This window comes from Excalfactoria chinensis, chromosome 6, assembly GCF_039878825.1.
Source record: "Excalfactoria chinensis isolate bCotChi1 chromosome 6, bCotChi1.hap2, whole genome shotgun sequence".
NCBI lineage: Eukaryota > Metazoa > Chordata > Aves > Galliformes > Phasianidae > Excalfactoria > Excalfactoria chinensis.
In genome coordinates, this window is record NC_092830.1 from 9,503,253 (window position 1) to 9,523,330 (window position 20,078).

Below are 20,078 nucleotides of genomic sequence, written 5' to 3' on the forward strand. Positions count from 1 at the left end.
ATATCATCAGCTTTTCATACTAGGAAGTTTCTCTGAAAGAAGGGGAAAATAATACTGAACATGGCTGTAAAAGTAGAGTCTTTGTAGGTATAGACGATGGTGTCTATGACTATAACTGATACAAATCAGTTACACCCACTGAAAATTATTATTTAAGGTGCATAAAGTCTTCACCTGTGCTCTTAAAAACCTGTTGAGCTTATTTAAATTTCATAGCACCCAAATAAGGCACTCTTAAAATAAATGAAATTGGCTCTTATTTAAATACTGACGTCCAAAATCCTGACTTTTTTTTTCTTACTTCTGCTACACTATGTTTTCATTTTTGGACAAATAGTAGAATCATAGAATTATCTAGACTGGGGAAGAGCTCTGACGTCACCATGTCCAACTGCCCATCTGATTTGCCAGTCCCATTACAAAACTGTGTCCCTTAATGCCACATCCATCCATAAATAGCTCCTGGGATAGTGACTCCATAACTTCCCTGGGAAATGTATGCTAATGCCTAAACTGCCCTCTCCATGAAGAGATTCTTCCTGATAATCTAAGCCCCCCGGCACATCTTGAGACCAATTACTTCTATCTTATCAATCGTCACCTGAGAAAAGAGACCAACATCTCCTTGCTGCAACCTTATTACAGGTAGCTGTAGGGACTGATGAGGTCTTCATTCAGCTTTTTCTCTAGACTAAACAACCTCAGTTTCCTCGGCTGTTTCTCACAGGTCTTGTCCCTTCACTCTGTTTCATTACTTTTCTTTGACTGCATTCTAGCAACCATTCTTGTTTTGAGGGGCTTGAACTGAACACAGTGTTTGAGTGCAGACTCATCAGTGCAGAGTACAGGGGGACAATTGCTTCCCCAGATCTTTTGTTTCTGAGCAGCCTTCCAGCCATGCTTTCACTTGCCCACATCTCTGCATGAGGTTGTTAATTTTGATGGACGGATGGATGTGAAATGATATACTCTGAATAATCAGAAAGAACAATAGCTTATGACTATAGAGGCATGCGAACATGCTGTTCTACATGACTTGGTATTGATAAACACTTGGAATCAATTTAGAGCGTGTCTCTTGATTGTCAGCAGAGCAGCAAAATCGTGATGCTCTGTTTTAATGCAAACCATAAATAAAATCTCTGTAATCTGCTGGTAATAGTATAGTTAGAGAGATTTCTGAAAGAAAATTTTCTTGCAGTTCAGACCTTTGTGAAGTGTGTTTCAACTCTTTGTTCTGGGGTTTCAAACATACATTGCATTTGGATCACCTAGCCCACAGGCTTCTGACCTTTTGGTTCACCTGAGTTGCACTGAGTGAACAGGTATGTCTTGGGCCATGTACACAGAGGCCACTCCAAAAGTAATGGCTCCTATTTATTTCCATGGAAACTATAATTGATCATGCATACTAGTGAAGGTTGTGGTAGAGGTTGAACTTTCCCACTGATGTTCAATTACTTTTTTTTTTTTTTTTTTTTTTTTTTTTTTTTTTTTTTTTTGCAATGCAACAGGTGGCAGCAAAGGGGCACTCTGACAAAATGGTGTCTGACATACATGTGTGTATGAAGCAAAATTGTAAAATTGAACTACTCCGTGTAGAAAAAATGGCGCCCATTGACATGAATAGACACTTGGTGAATACTTATGGAGACCAAACCGTGGATATTGGCACAGTGAGGTAGTGGCTGGTGTGCTTCAGCAACATTGCCATCGCAGCAGCTGTGAAATGTGTAGTCACTGCTGCTGTTTTGCAGATGTTTATGGTTGCAGCATGTAGGCTCTTGTTGATCACAGGTGAAAATGTATAGTGATGACTTTGGTGAGAAATAGTGTTTTGTAGTGAACTTCCTATGTCAAATAGTGCTGTTATGCTTTTTGTATCTGTTTTCATGGAAGTAAATAGGAGACATTACTTTGGAAGTAATCTATGTAGTTAGGATACTGACTATTGTGCCTTCAAGAACCTAATGTTTAATTGTAACAGGTTTCAAGATCTGCAGAAGATACTCACAGCAAGAAGAGGGAATTCTAACCTATAAATTTTTTTTTGTAAAAGTGAACAGAGAGAAATAGTGAAGGGGTGAGGCTAATATATCTATTGTATAGCACTAATATTTTTCATGCAAAGATGACTCACATTGAATTCTCTCCTACTGATGTTGCCTTTTCAGGGAATAGATGTGGATTCTGACTCTTGCCTCCACATTTTCAAATCAATCACATTTGAGGGTCAAGAGATGATACTTATTGTTCCAAAGAGGCCAAAGAGATGGAGTGTTTAGTTTAGTAATATTTGTTGGTTGTTGTGTCCTGGTACTTAAGAGTTAAAGTATGATATATTTGTTAATTATGTAGCTGCTCCATCTATTGTTCTTTATAACATTTTTAGGGATAAGGAGAACCTTTTTTCTACTACTTTGCATATTCTCTGTTTGTTATAGTGGATCATATCAGCTTCATGTTTCTGAAGTAAATGTGCTAATGCAGCAGATAAGCAGCCCTGACTATTAAACAGCACAGTGGGATTTTGAGGAACCACTCCTCAGTTAACAGTTTCATGCAGAGCTGGTTGGTCTTCATTGGAATGTTTTTTTCTTTTCCACATTGCAACAGAGTGAAACATCTGCAATTCAGATTTACTGTGCAGCTTTGTGCTGCTGTTACTAAACAGCATAAACTTGTGACTGTGAGAAAATACTGCATTGAAAACAGAAATGTAAGTTTTTGTACATGATCTTATTTTTGTTTGATCCTGGAAAGGAACAATTATTATTGCATTTGCAAAGACAAGCCGGAGTTGGATCTTGCCTGTTTTACTGGATCTTTGTTTTAAGGGTGCTGAAAGGTGTAGTTATTAAAATCTGAGGTGAACCTTAACATGATAAATCTTACAGCTATGATCCTATTTCCTGTTGAATGTTTTAGTATTTCAGTGACACGTATATTTTTAAACATACCTATTTGTTACCTCTTTAGATGGTGTAAGTGTATTGTTGAATCCTGACTTGTAAGGAGCTACTGAAATATTTTTGGCTTGCTATTTTTTTTTTTCCTATGTAGCATCTCTTCTTTCAGACAAAAATATTCTCCTTGTGGTTTACTGACATTTTTTCACAGTCCAGAAGAATTACTTTGAGAGGCATTTTTAATAAGATTCTTAAGTGAATGAAAAGATTGAGCACAAGCAAAGAAATGTATTAAGCGCCTTACTTTAATCCTTACTAAATCATTTAAATGTATGTATATTTGCATGTGAAAGCTGCTGTATTATCATTCCAGTAGAACTGTTGTAATAAATAATGCCAGTCACTGTCTAACTTCTATTTTATTTTTAGATGGAGAAGCCTCTCTGGAGAAACACCGATTCCTATTTAATTGCCCTAGAATTTTAAGATTGAGATGAACACATTAATGAATCAGGCACTTCTGTGAACTGATAGGGTTGCTGAAATGCCAGATAGTCTAAAATTGCTATAGTAGAAAACAAAAGATAAAAATAGATGACTGCCTTCAAGAATAATGGTTATATCTACATGTAACATAGAAATCTCCTTGTTAATGTTGAAAAGCTTTATTTGTTGGGGAATAACAGTGACACTTGTGCAATAGTGTTTGTATTTGTTGTTACATAACCTAATAGAGCTTTTGCCAGTGGAATGACAGGAAAGCAGATCATGATTTCAGACATGTTAAAGTACTAGTAGAACAGCCTTGTTCAGGGAGAGACAGAGCTGTGTTTTACTCACTTTGGACAAAATCTGGCCATCCAAATGTTCTCAAGCAGATCTCAAATACATGCCAATACATACTTGCTCTGTCACTGCTACCTGAGAGAAGAGACCAGCTGCCACCTCACCACAACATCCTTTCAGGTACTTGTAGAAGGCAGTAAGGTCTCCCTGAGCCTCCTCTTCTCAAGACTGAACAGTTTGTGTTCCCTCAGCTGTTCCTCTTAAGACGTGTGCTCCAGATCCCTCACCAGGTTTGTTGCCCTTGTCTGGACAGTTTCTGGGTTCTTAATGTCTTTCTGGTAGTGAGGAGCCCAAAACACAGTGCAGTACTTGAGGTGCAGCCTCACCAGAGCTGAGTACACAGGGACGATCACCTTCCTTCTTCTTCTGGCAACTATATCTGATATGAGCCTTGGTGCCATTAGCACTGTTGGCTACGTGGGCACACTGCTGGCTCATGTTTAGCTGAGCATTGACCAGTATACCAGGTTCATTTCTTCTACACAGTCTTCTAGACACTCTGTCCCAAGTCTGTAGCATTGCCTGGGGTTGCTGTGACCAAAGTTCAGGACCCAGCATTTGATCTTGTTGAACTTCATCCCATTAGCTTCAGACCACTGATCTAGCCTGTCCAGATTCCTCTGACGGACCTTCCTGCATAGAAAGTCATAATTTGCATTGTAGTTGTACAGCCTCTCAAGAAGATGTGTTATTTCTTTTGTACTGTTACTATGTGACAGAGGCTAACAATGATAAGGAGCCTGTTTATAGTTGCTTATCATTTCTGTAATCTCTGTTGATTGATTGATTTGGATATATAACCAGAGATTGAAATCACCACCTAAAGGTTAGATGGAACACTACCTTTAGTGGCTTTTCTTTCTTTTCAAGATATTGCTAGGGAGAAGACAACAATTTGCAGCTAGTTGCAAAGTAGAACTATGCCTTTAGTCAGCATTCTCTCTTCACAGACCCTAATGCCTTCAAAGCTTTTCAGACTTGCATGCCAATGCCCTTGAGTACATCACAAAGGAGATCAATCAGGCAGTGATTTTTGGTGCAGGTGAAAATCTTAGCCAGGTGACCAGGTTGCTGCTTGAAAAACATTTCTCAGCAGCAGAGAAATTTGTCAAAGACCTGACAGTAAGAAGGGCAGCTGATCACTACAGGTTGCTCTGATGAGGTTGCTATGTTTAATTTAATATTTTAAAAATAAAGAGGAAAGTCAAGAGGAGGAAAGGGAGATCTTTAAAAAGACTTCTGTCATTCAGAGCAGTGCTCTGAATAGTATTTCTCTGTATTCCTGATGATTTTTTTTTTATTTATTTTTTTTTTCTGTCATTCTGTCAGCTTTGTGCTAGACATTAATAGAGGTACCCTTGGGTAAATTTACTTATCCCTTTTCCCTTTCCAAGTAGGTGTGGAGAAATCCTGAAGTGATTCCTAAAGGGCTATGGTTAGTAATCAGTCCCCTTAAAAGCAAGCATCGAAGGAAAATAATTTCACCCAAACAAATAGAAACAGTGCATAGCAAGTTACAAAAAGGAGCAAATAAGATGAAAAATGAAAAGTCGGTGTTCCTTGTTTTAATTATATTAAATGGTAGATGCAAGGGAAGAGAGGTGAAGAGGATTGTCTTGTGTTCACAAAGAAATTATGGAATGCTCTAAAGAGGAAGAGACCTCATTACTTTATGTCTGCTGTGACCTTGAATCGATGAAGGCAGAAAGGCTTTGTTGGTTGATTTTCACAGGTTACCCAAACTGCAATTACTATTTGTTCTTTCTTAGTTTTCCTTTGTATGGACAAGAGCCAGTATCAGATTTCCCTGTCCTAGCATGTGATTTCTCATCATATCTTGTTAGAGAGCCCATGCTGCCTTTTAGTAGAGCTCCAGTCTGGTTGGAGCTTTTTGAAACTTCCAGGCTATAATAATCCTGGGCTTTAGAATTTTAGTGGTCAATGAAATGAATTCAAAGAGGACACAGAAATGATCTGCAAGAGTCCTCTACCAAGTTTTTACCAATATTCCCCTTCTTTCCCCCTCATCATGTATTCCTTAGAAGCGGATGAAGTTCTTTGCTGTTAATCATACACCATTATATCTACAAGATTTTCTGACATGCTCAAGGACTGATTTACATTTTGCAGAGGCTAACATTTCTGGTGTTAGATTGCTCTATGAAAGCCCAGTCAAAAGCAAATGTCGTGGGTGCACGAACTAGGCAATTAGATATAAAGATATAATCCCTAAAAATACAACTCTGGTTTTCTTGATAGATGTGCTTGGAAGAAAGCAGATGTTTGGTTTTGAAGTATTTTATCTACAGGTATGTTATAATGAAGAAAGGATTTAAGACTCTGCAGATGGTGAAGCTATGTTTTAAATCAACATAGGCTCCTTAAGGATTTTTTTATTTTATTTTTTTTTAATTTGAAAAAATAAATCTTCGAACAAGGTTGTGGTTTAGCATGGCAAGTAGCACAGCACCACACAGACGTTCACTCATCCCCCGAAGTGGGATGAGGGAGAGAACTGGAAATGAAGTAGAACTTGTACGTTGAGATAAAAAGTGTTGACTAAGACAGAAAATGAAATGGAAATGAAAATGCATAATATGATATGTGTATATATAGGTATATCTCTATATATCCAACAACTCATGCAGTACAATGTCTCACCAGCTGCCTACTGATGCCCAGCAATCCCTGAGCAGTGGCTGGTCCCCAGACAGCTCCACAGAGCTTTGTGGCCTTCTTCATGAGGTGAAGAAAACGGTATGCTGATAGATAGATCAGCCTTATGTTTGTTTCACTAATACAGTCTTTCAGAAACTCAGTGTGGTGACATTCAGTTACTGAGTGTCTTGAAATGTATCAGCTTCACCTAAAATAGCTACACTTCTTGTTTAAAGACTACTAATGTTACTTGGGCAGTAAAACACTCAAACCTTAAAGTATTGAAAACACCCAAACTTTAAAGTATTGTGAGTTGTTACATTAGTTTCATGTGGAACACCACTGTGAATTGATTTTGGTTTTGATTCTTTCTTTCAGGCCAACTTGTATTCAATAAAGTTAAGAGATCAAAGTGATCACACCCAAAAAGGAAATATGGAAGGAAAGGATATTTTTAACACATTGGCAATGCAAATAATCTGGGCACACTGAAAGCTGTGTGTAAATTTTTCTGAAGTTAGTATTACTTTGTCTAGACTCTTTTTTTCTAGATAGAATTGACTGAACTTAAAGCACTTTTAAATATTTGAAATTTAAGCATATGACTTATAGAAATGTTTTGTGTTCTTTGTTCCAACCTGTGTATGTTCTTCATTTCTTTGGTGATGGTAGAATTAATTTAGTAATTACTTCCCTCTTGGTTGGCTACTTGAGCAATTACTGGAACAATCTTTAAAGTAATTACTTCTCTGTTGACTAAGAGCAATCTTGATAGTGAAAATCAATACATGCTAGCAAATCAAAATTTGAAGGCTTTTCTGGTACAAAGCTGGTTCACTAGGCAAGATTAAAATGGTTGTATATGAGACATATCTGTGTGGTGAATGCACTTTCCCTGGTCCCTTGCAACAGGCACTGTGCCGCTGCTTTATTTTCTTTTCAGAATACTGCTTGACTCAGGCCAGCTGTAAAGAAAACAAAAATTCATTTTGTTGGGCCACACAGTAATTTACCATATTTAGAAACTTACTTTATAGGCAGTGGATTGTTCTTTAGAATGGATCAGCTGGTGTGCTAAAAATGTTGAGTCTGTGGGGACTGCCACATCCAGACTTAGCCCAGTACACTTCTTTGAGAAAAATCAGTAATTAACTTAATTATGTAAATAAAAAAACAATATACTTAATTCACTGGAGTTCTTCAGAACAAGCTTAAGTGACAGAGTGGATTGGGACTTTGTTTCTGAAAGGCACACTGTGTTGTCAGTAGTAAAGGGTTTTCATAACAACGTGGTGGTACCTTTTTGACCAAATGCTTGAATGGTGACTGTAGGGAAATCAAAGCCATACTTCTGCCTCTGTGTACTTGCAAAGCAACAAAATTTAGTTGGTAATTTTTTATTATTTTTTTATTTTTATTTTTTCCTAAAGCTTTATGTTTTCATTTAAGTAAAACTACCATTAGTTATGCATGATGTGAATGAGTGCATGGTTCACACCATGATGCAAAAGACTACCTTTGCTTGGCATGTTATTATATATGCTGTGATTGAGGGTACCCTACAACTTTGTAGAAGACTTGAATTTATTCCACTAAATATTTTGATGTTTCACTCAACATGCTATTTTACACATCATGCATTTGAAAGTGTTCTCCTGGGTGGTCATTACAAATGCTGTAGTTGGCATAAACTCATGGTTATGGTAGTACGATTTCCCAGCACTTGAAAGAATTCTTTTGGGCAAGGGGTTGGAAAGAGAACTCAACTTGTAAATGTTTCTTCGTGACTCACAATCTGACTCTTGAAAATCTTTCTGTTGACTGTCTTCCCTTAGTATATTATCTGTTTTAGCGTCTTCAAAGTTTGCATTTCATTTATAGAACTGTAGTGTATTTTAAATCCCAAAGAGAGTCCAATTCAGGAGTACATAAGTTTTGAGATTGCCACTTGTGATATGGAAGAATAGAACCTCTCTGATAATGATTTACATGGGAAATGTAAGCATATTTTCATAGTAACTGACACAGTCTGCTGCTAAAGATACTTATGTATCATGTATCCCCCATGAGAAAGGCTGGAGTTCTTTCTAGCCATCTACAGACTTTTTAAGTGTTTGCACTTCGAGAAGGTTGGTAAATAAGTTACTGTATCTGAGTTATCTTTGAGTTGCTGGTTAGTGTAGTGTAAAAACATTTGAAAAAAGATTTTAGTGCTACAGAGGGTATCTAATGAACAAATTTTGAAAAATCAACATTGGCTTTTGACTGCTGAAAACAATATTGTGCCTTTTGCTGTTCTTTGGGGTTTCTGAACAAAATGACAACTCCTTGGCTCCATTTTTTTTCAGTGTCTTCCCCGAATATAACATTACTCTTCCTTCAGTTTTACAGTTAATTGAAGTGGTTGGAGTTAAGACAGTTTGACGAGAGGGCTACAATGAGGCCATTTTATAATCTTGAGATACTTATATCATAGAATGGCTTGGATTGGAAGGGACCTTGAGGATCATCAAGCTCCAGTGCCCCCACTGCAGGCAGGGCTGCCAACTTCCGCATTCAATACATGACCAGGCTGCCATAAAGGGAAATAAAGGCAGGCCTAAAGGTTGCTTAATCACATCTGTTGCTGTTTTCAGTGTTCAGTTCAGTGCCTCTAACGTAACAGTACTTAGCACTGAAGATTCTCTGCAAAGATTACAGTATTGCATTGGAATTACTCTCTGTACATTGGAAGTTTGTTAAATGCTTGTACTTGAAAGGGGTGACCAGTAGGGCAGGAATTATTTTATTTACATTGGGTTCAGAATGGTGTAACCAAACATGAGCAGTCAGGGAAGGGACCATGCAAGCTAGAGGAACTCAGTTAGGGAATCAGAAGTAAAAATCCTGCAGGGGTGTTGTTTGCATGAATCCTAACCACACAGCTTGCCTTGTCTTTGAACTGGGTAAGGGGAATGGATGTAGGATGGAGAGAAAAAAGGAGACTGGGTACCAAAATATTATAGCAGTGGTTGGCTGTGTGATTTTACAGGAGTGTCACAGAATATTTGAATAAAAAGCTCACAAATATTTTAGCATTAATTCTACAATGAAGTGTAGTCCTTAATTATAGTACTTTCAGAAAATGAAGGTACCAAATATCACTGTTATCGTTGACTTATTTTCATTTTTAGAGAATACTGCAGCAATGAAAGCTTGCCGCTGTTTTCTTAATTTTTAATAAAGCTTTTATAGAAACAGTTCATTTTAAATCTCCTATGGCAAATAAGATTGTATAATAATTATGACTTTCAAGATATTCCAGATGTTGGTTTCCATTACTTATTTTCCCTAGCTGATTGATACTATTACCATAACTTTTACTGTAACTTTTGTTAGATCAGTTTTTAAACATAATACTGACATTGAAATGACTTTAAAGATTAATAGCCCCTATTTCTGTGATGTACTGTGATTTACAGAAATAATACTCTAATCAGAGCACTTATTGATTTTTGTGTTTGTGATGAACATTGATGTACAATTACAATAGCAAAAAAAGACAAGCTTTTAGTCTAAAATAAACTTTATATAGATAACTTAATAAATTGTCATGAAAAAGGTCCCCCACCCACAGTATCAATTTTCTGCTGAAAGAGTTATAGTGCAGTTTCAGAGTAAACTTTGTGTTCCTCCAACAGGTAGCTATAAAGTAGCATAGCAATGTGAACTGGGTTGCCTTCTTGCCAGTGGCAATAAGCTGTTATCTAGAAAAAAACTAATAAAGGTGATGATAATGGGTATGTAGACAGTAAAAGTCCTACTAAAATTTTCTTGCTTAAAGTGTGTCTTTCAGGGCTCATGAAAGCTGGCTAAAAACGTGGGTTTATGAACATTCAGCAGGGTGTATTTTACAAGCTGATGTCATCTGGGGAGAGAAAATAGATGTCAGTGTTTTCCAGGCCAGTTAGGCTGTTCTTGCTGACTTGCCTACTTCATTGCAAATGGATTTCTAGCATAGAACCAATACTAGCCATCTGGAAACGAACCAAAGCAATGAAATGGTATTTATGCAGGTTGTTGCATTCTAGGATCAATTCTAGTGCTCTCTGAGTGTATCAAACCAGTGCTCTGATTGAATTAGCCTCAGTTATCTCAATTCTCTTATTCGGGACATCCAATTTATTTTCTGTTTATTATAGAATCATAGAATGGCTTAGGTGGGAAGGGACCTTTTAAGATCACCTAGTTCCAACTGCCCTGCTATAGGCAGGGACACTCTACTCTAGACCAAGTTGTTCAAAGCCCCATGCAGACCTTGAATGCTTCCAGGGAGGAGGCATCCACAGCCATTCCGGGCAACCTGTTCCAATGTCTCACCACCCTCACAGGAAAGAATTTCTTCCCTAATTTCTAGTCTAAATCTGCCCTCTTCCAGTTTAAAACCATTTGCCCTCATCCTGTCGCCACATGCTCTTCTCAAATGTCCGTCCCCAGCTTTCCTCTAGGCCCCCTTCAGTCACTATCAAGTCTCCCCAGAGCCTTCTCTTTTCTAGGCTGATGAGCCCCAGCTCTCTAAGTCCATCTTCATAGGAGAGGTGCTCTAGCCCTCTGATAATCTTCATGATTCTCCTCTGGACCTGTTCTAACAGCTCCATGTCCTGATTCATCTATGCTTCACTGGGTAGGCAGAGTCCTTGCTATAATTTTGTGCTGGGACAGTTTCTGAAAATTAAGCAGGACTTGTAAATTACTAAAATCTAATTTTTCAAAGGCTGGATGGAGGGAGTGTTCTGATTTATTTATTTATTTATTTTAACATTTCTTATGTTTGTGTCATTGTTGGCTTGTAGTACATGCCTGTTTGCACTTAAGAAATTAACTCCTCAACGTAATTTACAGAAGTATTTCTAATTTTTCCTTGCTAAAATCACTGTTAATGGAAGGAAGACAACAGCCCTTGGAGAGATAATATTTCTTTGCTAGAACTTGACACTGCTTTACTGTGTGCAGGAGTGACAGTAAAATTATGTTCTGAGTAGAACTGATGTTACAGGAAATTGCCATATGGTGTTTTATGTGGGTTGACATAGAATTCTCCATATATTCATCAAGGTAATCTGCTGTGTTCTTACAGAGTAATAAGCATTGAGTTATCCATGAGCAGACACCTGGGCTTTGAACTTTCCATGATACAGGTGCAGAAGTCACATAACTGGACTAGGCAAGTGGTATGTGGCAGGTCAGATGCACTGCCATAGAGAAACTGCTACCTTGTACTCTGCCTGTCTAGCATATAAAAGTGATTGACTTTGCATGTATTGCAGCCTGTGCTTATATTATAAGCCTGTTAGGATTAAGTAAATATTTGCAGAGCTAGCCAGTGTCTCATTCCAGGTACTGGAAGCATGAAAAAACTATACCTGATTAGTTTAACATGCATGCTATATTAAATGGAGTCCACGGTTGCTTTTTAGGTATAGCTTAGCACTGATTCCATGAGAATTTTAGGAGCTACATGTGCACTGGTGCTGTGTCAGATTGTCCTCTGAGTTTATAGAGATGTTGCATGCATGGGTGAGGACACACTGATGCTGATGGAAAATCTGATGTAAACATACAGAAATAGTACATAGTTTCCAAACATTTTTGGATAAATCATATTTGCTCTTTACCAAGGGCACTCTCTACCCAGTCTTGTTAGTGCTCTGTACTTTGGCAGTGCTATGTCATTCTGGGCTATGCTGTTTAAGCTCAGTTTGGCCATACCACCAATTAATGGAGCACTGACAATATGTGGAAATCAACCATCTGTGGATGAGCAGTGCCTCTTTTCACAAAAATAGCTAGAAATGAGTAGGGTATAAAACAGTCACTGAAACGCTACTTCAGAGTCCTCTCTGGATCAAACATATGATCTTAGAACATGCTGTTTTCATCCAGCAAGCCTCCAGTTTGTGATGCTGCATAACCCCATTGATCTCTGAAAACCTATCTAAATTTGTGTTGAATGCTTTCCCACGCTGTAGTCAGTCATCACATATGGTTATGACTACTTGTTTCCTCCAAATATATCATTACATACACCCCAAGATTCCACCAATTGTCAGATACTTAAACAGTTCTGTAATTTACATTTACCTGTTGGAGTAAATCTCCACATGCAGGTAGGCCTACCTATTTTAGTGATAAGCTAGTAATTCATTCAAATGCTGGCCAGTGTTAATTTAAAGATAGATGTTAATTTAACTGATTCCTATGAGTTTCTGTAAAGATGTCTGTTTTGTTAAATATTGCCTGCTTCACCCAAACCAATCGTTTGCCTCAATTTTCAGGGCTAGCCAGGCTTCTTGTGCCTCTGAACTTCTAAGCAGGGTTCAGGTTGGCAGAATCCCTCACAGTCCAAGACCACTTTATGAAACTGAATGGTTACAAGTCTGTGGGGCTGGTAAACTTGCATACCAGGGTTCTGAAGGAAGTAGCTGACGTGGTTGCCAAGCTGCCCTCCATCATATTTGAAAAATTGTGACCATCAGGCAAAGCCCTGGGGACTGGGAAAACAGAAACATAGCTCTTGTATTCAAGAAAGGGAGGAAGGAAGACCCGGGGAATTACAGGCTGGACAGCTTCAGTTCTTTGGCTGGAAAGATCATGGAGCAGATCCTTCTGGAAGAGATGTTAGGGCATGTGCAAGATGAGGAGGTTATCTGAGACAGCCAGAGTGGCGTTGCCAAAGGCAGATTGTGCCTGGCCCATCTGATGACTTTCTATGATGGAGCACCGATTAACGAAGGAAGGGAAACTGATGTCATCTACCTGGATTTGTGCAAGGTCATTTGACATTGTCCTGCACTACATCCTTATCTCTAAATTGGAGAGATACAGATTTGAAGCCTGGACTGTCTGGTGGATAAAGAGTTAGTGGAATGGTCATAACCAGTGGGTTATTTTCAATGGCTCTATTTCCAGATATAAGGTAGTCATCAGTGGTTTCCCCCAGGGGTCTGTCTTGGGACCAGTGCTCTTCAGTGTCTTTATTAATGACAAAGACATTGGGATCGAGTGGTACCCTCAGCAAGTTTGCTGATGAGACCAAGCTGAGTGGTGCAGTTGACACAACAGAAGGGAAGCACACCATCCAGAGGGACCTGGACAAACTCAAAAAGTGGGCGTGTGAAAATCTAATGAGGTTTAACAAGGCCAAGTGCAAGGTGTTGCACTTGAGTCTGGACAATCCCAGATACGAAAAGAACTCATTGGGAGCAACCCTGAAGAGAAGAACTTGGGGGTCCTTATGGATTGTCATGATTTTGCAATTTTGTAATTAAAAGGAGAACATACAAGTCCTTAACAGGATGAGCGCGTGTTTATAGGTTCATTACACTGAGGTCTGTTTCTAAACATTTTGTTTCATTTTTCCTTTTCCAGGGAATAGAAAACTGTTGTGTTGAAGTAGAAGAATTAATGCCTAGGATGAGAGATGTGTCTAGAAAGATGTAGAGAAATGAAGCATTGGGCAGAGAGTGAGCTTCAGCATGAGATGGTCCCTGCCTTGCACCTGCCATTGCTGCTACCTGCTCCCAGTGTTCCAGAATTAACTGTTGTAGGTAAGAAGTATTTTCTGCTCTGTGTGATTTTCTGACCCTTAGTCGAATATTTTACTTTTTTTTTTTTTTTTTTTAATTTTTTATTTGAGATTCAGTCCAACTGTATTAGCTGAAATTCAGTCTTTTCCATAGTTCTGAGTAAGAATTTTATACCATGCTTACATCTAGTTTGGCTGTTTTAAGTTGCTTTCAGGTGGTGTAATATTTAAGAATATTTTTGTATATAATTAGTTTTATGTATTTCTGTAGTTCTGTACATGCGAGCAAAATAAGCAAGATGACAAAATAATTTTGAAAACTACCAGTGGGATTTAGGACAATAACGATGGTTGTGGAATGGTCCCAATTTATGTGATTGATGTTTTAGAGAAATCTCCCAGAATAGTCATATAATGACATGCCACATGTGTACTGATTTCTCCAAAAAGTGGTAATTGCTTTCTCATTTTAACCCTACCACTGCCATCAAGCAGACTTTTCCTTTTGGAAAATTCACTGTACTTAGGAACATCTGCTGCTCTCAGTATGTTTTTTGGTGAAATGTGTAAATACGAGTAAGAACCTTGAGATTTTGCTATTTTAATATCACATGGAAGAGCATGCTGGTACTTGAAAACCTCTGTATTAAAACAAACAAACACCCCAAACCAAAAAACAATCTAACATGCATTTTAAATTGTAAATTTCATACAAGTTTTAAGGAAAAAATCTTCAGACATTTTAGTGATTTCTTTCTATGCTCCTTGGTTTACTCTTTCTGTCTCCTAACTCTTCTGGCAAGCTTCTAGCTGATCTACTGGATAATCTGAATCTGAAGACATTTGGAATTTTCATCTAAGTTGACAAAATAATTTTAACCACTTGTCTCTGTGAGACCGTTTGAACGTTTGATGTAATTTACTGTGATTGTACTTCTAATTTTAAAAAGTTTTAATATTTGATAGATTTCCAAACCGTGTTTAAATCACTTCCCTCCTGCAGCACCCCTGTTAGGGCTGCAAGTTACCGTTTTGTTAGTGCATTAGCATTATGAGGTACCAATCCACCTGCTTCTCTGGAGCTAACTTGTAGCAGTACTGTAGGGAGGTGGGTGTATTAATTTTAAATAAGCAGGTGTTCAAAGAATTAAGGAGAAGCCAAAGACTTGGTATGATTCGCAAAAAACAGATTTTACACTTTTTCTAGCTGTAAAAGTTGAAATGTGGTATCAGACTTCAAATACTTGTGAAATAAATATGAAGGCACACTGGAACATTTTGTGCCAGAGGCTAAATTTCTACAGTTTAAGATGCCTGAAGTACTGGCAACAAAAAATGCAATTGTTTTGAAATTTCCTGTTTGGGGATTTCACTCAAATGTAATGGAAAATTTTGATAAAGATAAAATACTGAATTGGCATCTCCTAGTTTTACTGCCTTCCTTATTCAGAAGTGAGGATTTTCAGTTCGTTGTTGTGTTTTAAGCGAGATGGAAACTTTTCTGCTTTTGTCAGAACAGCCAGAAGCAGAGGAAGGTTTGTCTGGTATTTGTACTGTCAGACAGTGATGTAGCTATGCCAGACATGCTACGTCAGCCAGAACAAATGTTGTTTTGTACATCACTTTGCTTTTGGTGTATTCAGGTCTGTCTTTTTCCAGTCATTCTCTGAGTGGACAAAGCTGAACAGACCACCTGGCTGTGCTGTTTTTCACAGAATCATTGAGGTTGGAAAATGACTTCTGGAGATCCGGTCCATCCGCTCTGCTCAAATCAGTGTCAGCTGTACACAGGGCTGTTTTTGTTTTGTATATGTCTTAGAGACTCTACAGCTCTCTCTGGGCAACCTGTTCTCGTGTTCAATCAACCTTGTAATTAAACAGCTTTTTCCTATGTTTAGATGAAAATCTAAATGGAAAGTCCTTCTTGATCTTTTGTTACGTGCCTCTGAAGTGAATCCATCTTCTTTCTCTCCCCATCAGGTATTTATTTATATACATGTATAGCATCCCTGTGGAGCCTCTTCTCAAGACTGGAAAATACCATCTCTTACTTCCTGCTTACATACTATCAGTGTTTCAAATCCTTAATCACCCACATGGCCCTTTCTTGGACTATTTCCAGTATGCCCATGTTTCTATGAAATTGCTTTCTGGCATTTCAAACTCCCACATGTTCCAGTGTTTGGGGTTACTGCTCCCCAAGTGCAGGGCTTGGTCTTTCAGTTTTAACTTCATGATGTTTGTTGCCCTGTTTTTCTATTTTTGCTCAGGTGTCTGCATGGCAGCACAACCAACTGGTACATCAGCATTTCCGTGCAGTTCTTTAGCATCTGCAGGCTTGCTGACTTAGTATTTTGATCCATCATCCAGGGCATTAGTGAAGATATTGAACTGTATTGGTCCCAATACCACACGCTGCCATACTCCTCTAGTGACTTTCCTGTGCACAGCCATTAGGGTGTGGCTCTTCAGCCAGTTTTCAGGATGTGGAATGCAGGAAGGTTAGGTTTGCAGTCTCAGTTGTAGATTGCTTCCATCTGTGGCATCAAGTTTTGGTTTCTAGAAAATAGTGATTATTTTATTCTTCTGATTCATCCTGGAGCTGCTAGATCTCAGCATATTAGCTGGAGAACATTACTCTGCAAAGGACGCTGCTTTTCAGTATTTACTAGATTCCTTTTGTGAATTATATAATTTCAAGTTTAAAGGCTCAAACCTGTTGAATTGAGCATCTCTTTCTCAATAAAAGTGTGCATTTACATTTGAAATCAAAGAAGCTTCAAATTCAACTTTCAGTGCCCACTGTTGCATATTTAGTGTGGACAGAAACCCTGGAGAGCATTTAACAGTGATAATTAAAGACATTCTTAAAGAATATGTGGGAGAAGATTGGATACTTATCTGTATTTAGCAGTCATTTGAAAAGCGATTTCAAATGGCACTGTTTGCATTTGTACCCTTGCCCTAATGTTTTTTTTTTGTACCTATCTGCACTCTTCTGGGTTAAACAGAATGGAATATTTCAAATGAGTAGCAGATAATGACCAGTATATTTTTAATAGTGATTTTCAATTTCTTTGAACTTGCAGAAAATTCAGAGTCAGTGTATTTCTACCAATTTGTAACAGAAATATTTGCAAACAATTAGGATTTTTATGTATGACGGAGGACCAAACTTGGTGTTTTTGATGAGGGAATGTGACCGAATTATGGATTGTTGTTTATTCAACTGGTTCTAGCAGTGAAGCAAAATGATGAAAAAACACATGGTAGACTGGCAAAAGAGGCACCATTAGCAAATGAATGCTGAATTGAGCAATTAGGCAGGAAATCGAATGAGGATTCACTCTAAGGCAACACATGGCAGGACTAGAGACAACTGTAGAAGCTGGCAGAGCATGGTCAGCACCTGGTAGTGTGATCTATGGCCAGTACAGCCGGCTGCCCAGCAGGGTTTGGAGGACTTTAGGATGGCACAAACATTTTTCTTGCCTCATTTGAAATGTTTTGAGTGCAGCAGTCTGCTTAGAAAATGAAATAGATCCCTGCTTAGCAGAAGGAAGGGGGAGAGGTTTCATTATTTAGAGTTCAGTCTATGAAAATGTGTTCCCTTTTGTTTCAGTAAGTCTGCATTATCAGAAATAATTGCTGTATAGTAAACAAAATATCTGAAAATTAAATACTTTTGATTTAAAGTACCTGTAATAAGTTGTAGGTCAGGGAAATAAAACTAATATGTGAAACTATACTGATCTGTTTTCCAGTAAGACCTGAATGCCTGTCCCTGGTGAAGCACAAGTTTGCTCTGCTGTAAGTTCGCTCTTGTTGCGGTTCTTCTTCAGACAGTTCCTAGGAAACTACTCAGAGGTGGATGAGTATGGCACGGCATGCTTTATGCCTTAGAGCAGTCTCAGTTATTGTGTGATATGATATGCATGTCTTGAAGAGAGGGTGTTAAAAGCTCTTGTTTTACTGAGAAGTTTAACTTGTATAACATCATCAGTTTTGCAGAAAAAGGAAACTTGTAAAAATCCATAGGGTTCCTTTATCCTTTCGTATAATCTGATTTCACTTATTTCTGGTATGTCATTGCTGGAAAAAGCAAACTCCTTCCCTTCAGTAGAACTTCATCAGAGCCTTGTGAAAATCAACTGTAGTGTGTTCACAACGGGTCATGAGAATGGAGTGTTCTCTCACTTATGTTTGTGGTGTAGCTTGCATAATCACAATGAAAATTAAGAAGTATTTTTATGAAAATAAGCTGGCAGTGATTTACATCGCACTACAACGCTGTCTGAATATAGAATGCTGAAGTGTGTCAGGGTAGGTCAGATTCTCACTTGATAATAAAGCTCAGCTGTGCTGGCTGATATGCCTAATAGCTGTTCTGGTGTAGTTCAGCTGCAATAGGAAACACTACTTATTGTGTCACCGGAATATGGTGGAGATGTACATCTCTGCAAGCATTTATGTGCAGAAGAAAGATTGATTTTTATTTATTTATTTTTTTCAACCTACATGTTAAACAAAGTGCTAGAGAGAATTACAAACCACTGAGACTAACAGATAAGACAAAACAAATACAGTTCTGAACATCATAATTCAGTGATTACTCCCAGCTAAAACTATCTGAGCATCCCTGTTGTTGAATTTGTCTCTTCACAGAACATATGTCAATAAATGTATTAAGGCAGAAACTGCATCTCAAAATGAATTAAAAGTGTGTTTTGATAACAGAGTACTTCAAGTGTAGATTAATTAGCATTAACTTTCTTTGCTCATGCGTATTAGTGAAATTTTCATACAAAGAATGAAGTTTGATTTTTTCAGATTGAGGGAATATTTAAGAAACATTGCCTCCATTTGCAGAACATGAGAAATAGGTTAAGTACTTTGCAGGTGTAGGAAGAATTTTCTATGCATTTTTTTCACATTGGCCAGAGTGCGTAATTTCTAAAGGAAGTTCTCAGCAGCCCAAAATCCCTTAAATCCCTAAAAATGTACTTTACATTTTAGCTTTCAATAGTGACCTTGGAAGGGAACAAACCCTTTACAAAAACACACCGATACAGTTAGTTAATGCAACCTATAGGGAAGGTTCTCTGTCTTGTTGCTTCCCAAATGTAAGACAGCTCTTACAGTCCTCCCACCTCCCTGAGGATTTATTGCTTACTACTAAGAAAAATGTACTTCTTTGTCCCTGCTATTGCAAGAAAATAAAGCTTATATGATAGTCTGTGTCACCGACACATACACATGTGCTGTGTACCTTGGTGTAATCTGGAAGATGTTCATGGTGTATGATTAGCATTTTAAATAATATTTAAATATTTCTTGTTGATGACAGACTAGATTACAGTTTATATTAGACAGTAATAATGACACCCTCTTAAGAGCAGCTGAAAACAGATGAAACTTCATTACTGAGGGAAACAGGATATTCAGAACAAAGAAACAAAGACTGGAATAATAAATATTATAACAGCTTGATCGTATGCTAAAGCTGGTGCTATGGAAGCTTTCTTAACTGGCACAGCCTAAACCAGAGCAGTCAAAACTTAGTTAAAGGGAGAGATTGTTCAATAACAAAAAAACCAACCCAACTCAAGAATATCTGTGAGAATAATCATTTACATTGTTCTCTTGGGTGTGGGTGTTTTGTGGTTCATTCGGAGGATTGAAGCCTAAGCTAAATGATTTGTTTCTCCACAGTGGATAAAAATGTGACAGTTGAACTTAGTTACTTCATTCTTCATTTTTTTCACACTTTTGAGACTCGTTTTACAGATTTTTTTTTTTTTTTTTTTTTTTTTTTTTTATGGTGACAGTCTCTTTTATCATATTCTAGGTTAAATTATTCTGCTTATATTAAGAATATTCACTTCACTGTTCTTAACCTTCTTGCTGACATGGGCTTTGCTTTGCGATCTAATGAAAAGAACCTGAAGAACATTCAGGAAAAAATGACCTTTAAATACCCGTTCATCTCAGGTAAGGAATAATAAGGATTCACTGGCTCCCAGCAGATGGTAGGCTTTCCTTAGATGTCAGTACAGATTTGTTTCAATAAAAGAAGAGAAATGCCTACAAGCTATTTGTGC

At 37.9% G+C, this 20,078-nt stretch overlaps 1 protein-coding gene across 18 annotated transcripts in view; it reads left to right on the forward strand.

Moving 5' to 3' along the window:
* LOC140253758 (protein FAM13A-like) overlaps nucleotides 1-20,078 on the forward strand; it is a 212,353-nt gene that overhangs the window by 59,910 nt on the left and 132,365 nt on the right. For 14 of the 18 annotated variants that reach the window (XM_072339572.1, XM_072339569.1, XM_072339561.1 and 11 more), the window contains 3 exons: nucleotides 13,821-13,999; nucleotides 17,742-17,787; nucleotides 19,826-19,968. In XM_072339572.1, the coding sequence (XP_072195673.1) occupies nucleotides 13,873-13,999; nucleotides 17,742-17,787; nucleotides 19,826-19,968 (316 nt within the window). In that variant the 5' untranslated portion in view covers nucleotides 13,821-13,872. Of the gene's footprint in view, nucleotides 1-11,603; nucleotides 11,624-13,820; nucleotides 14,000-15,620; nucleotides 15,816-17,741; nucleotides 17,788-19,825; nucleotides 19,969-20,078 lie in introns of those variants that run through there. The other 4 variants (XM_072339567.1, XM_072339575.1, XM_072339574.1 and 1 more) reach the window with 4 other exon arrangements.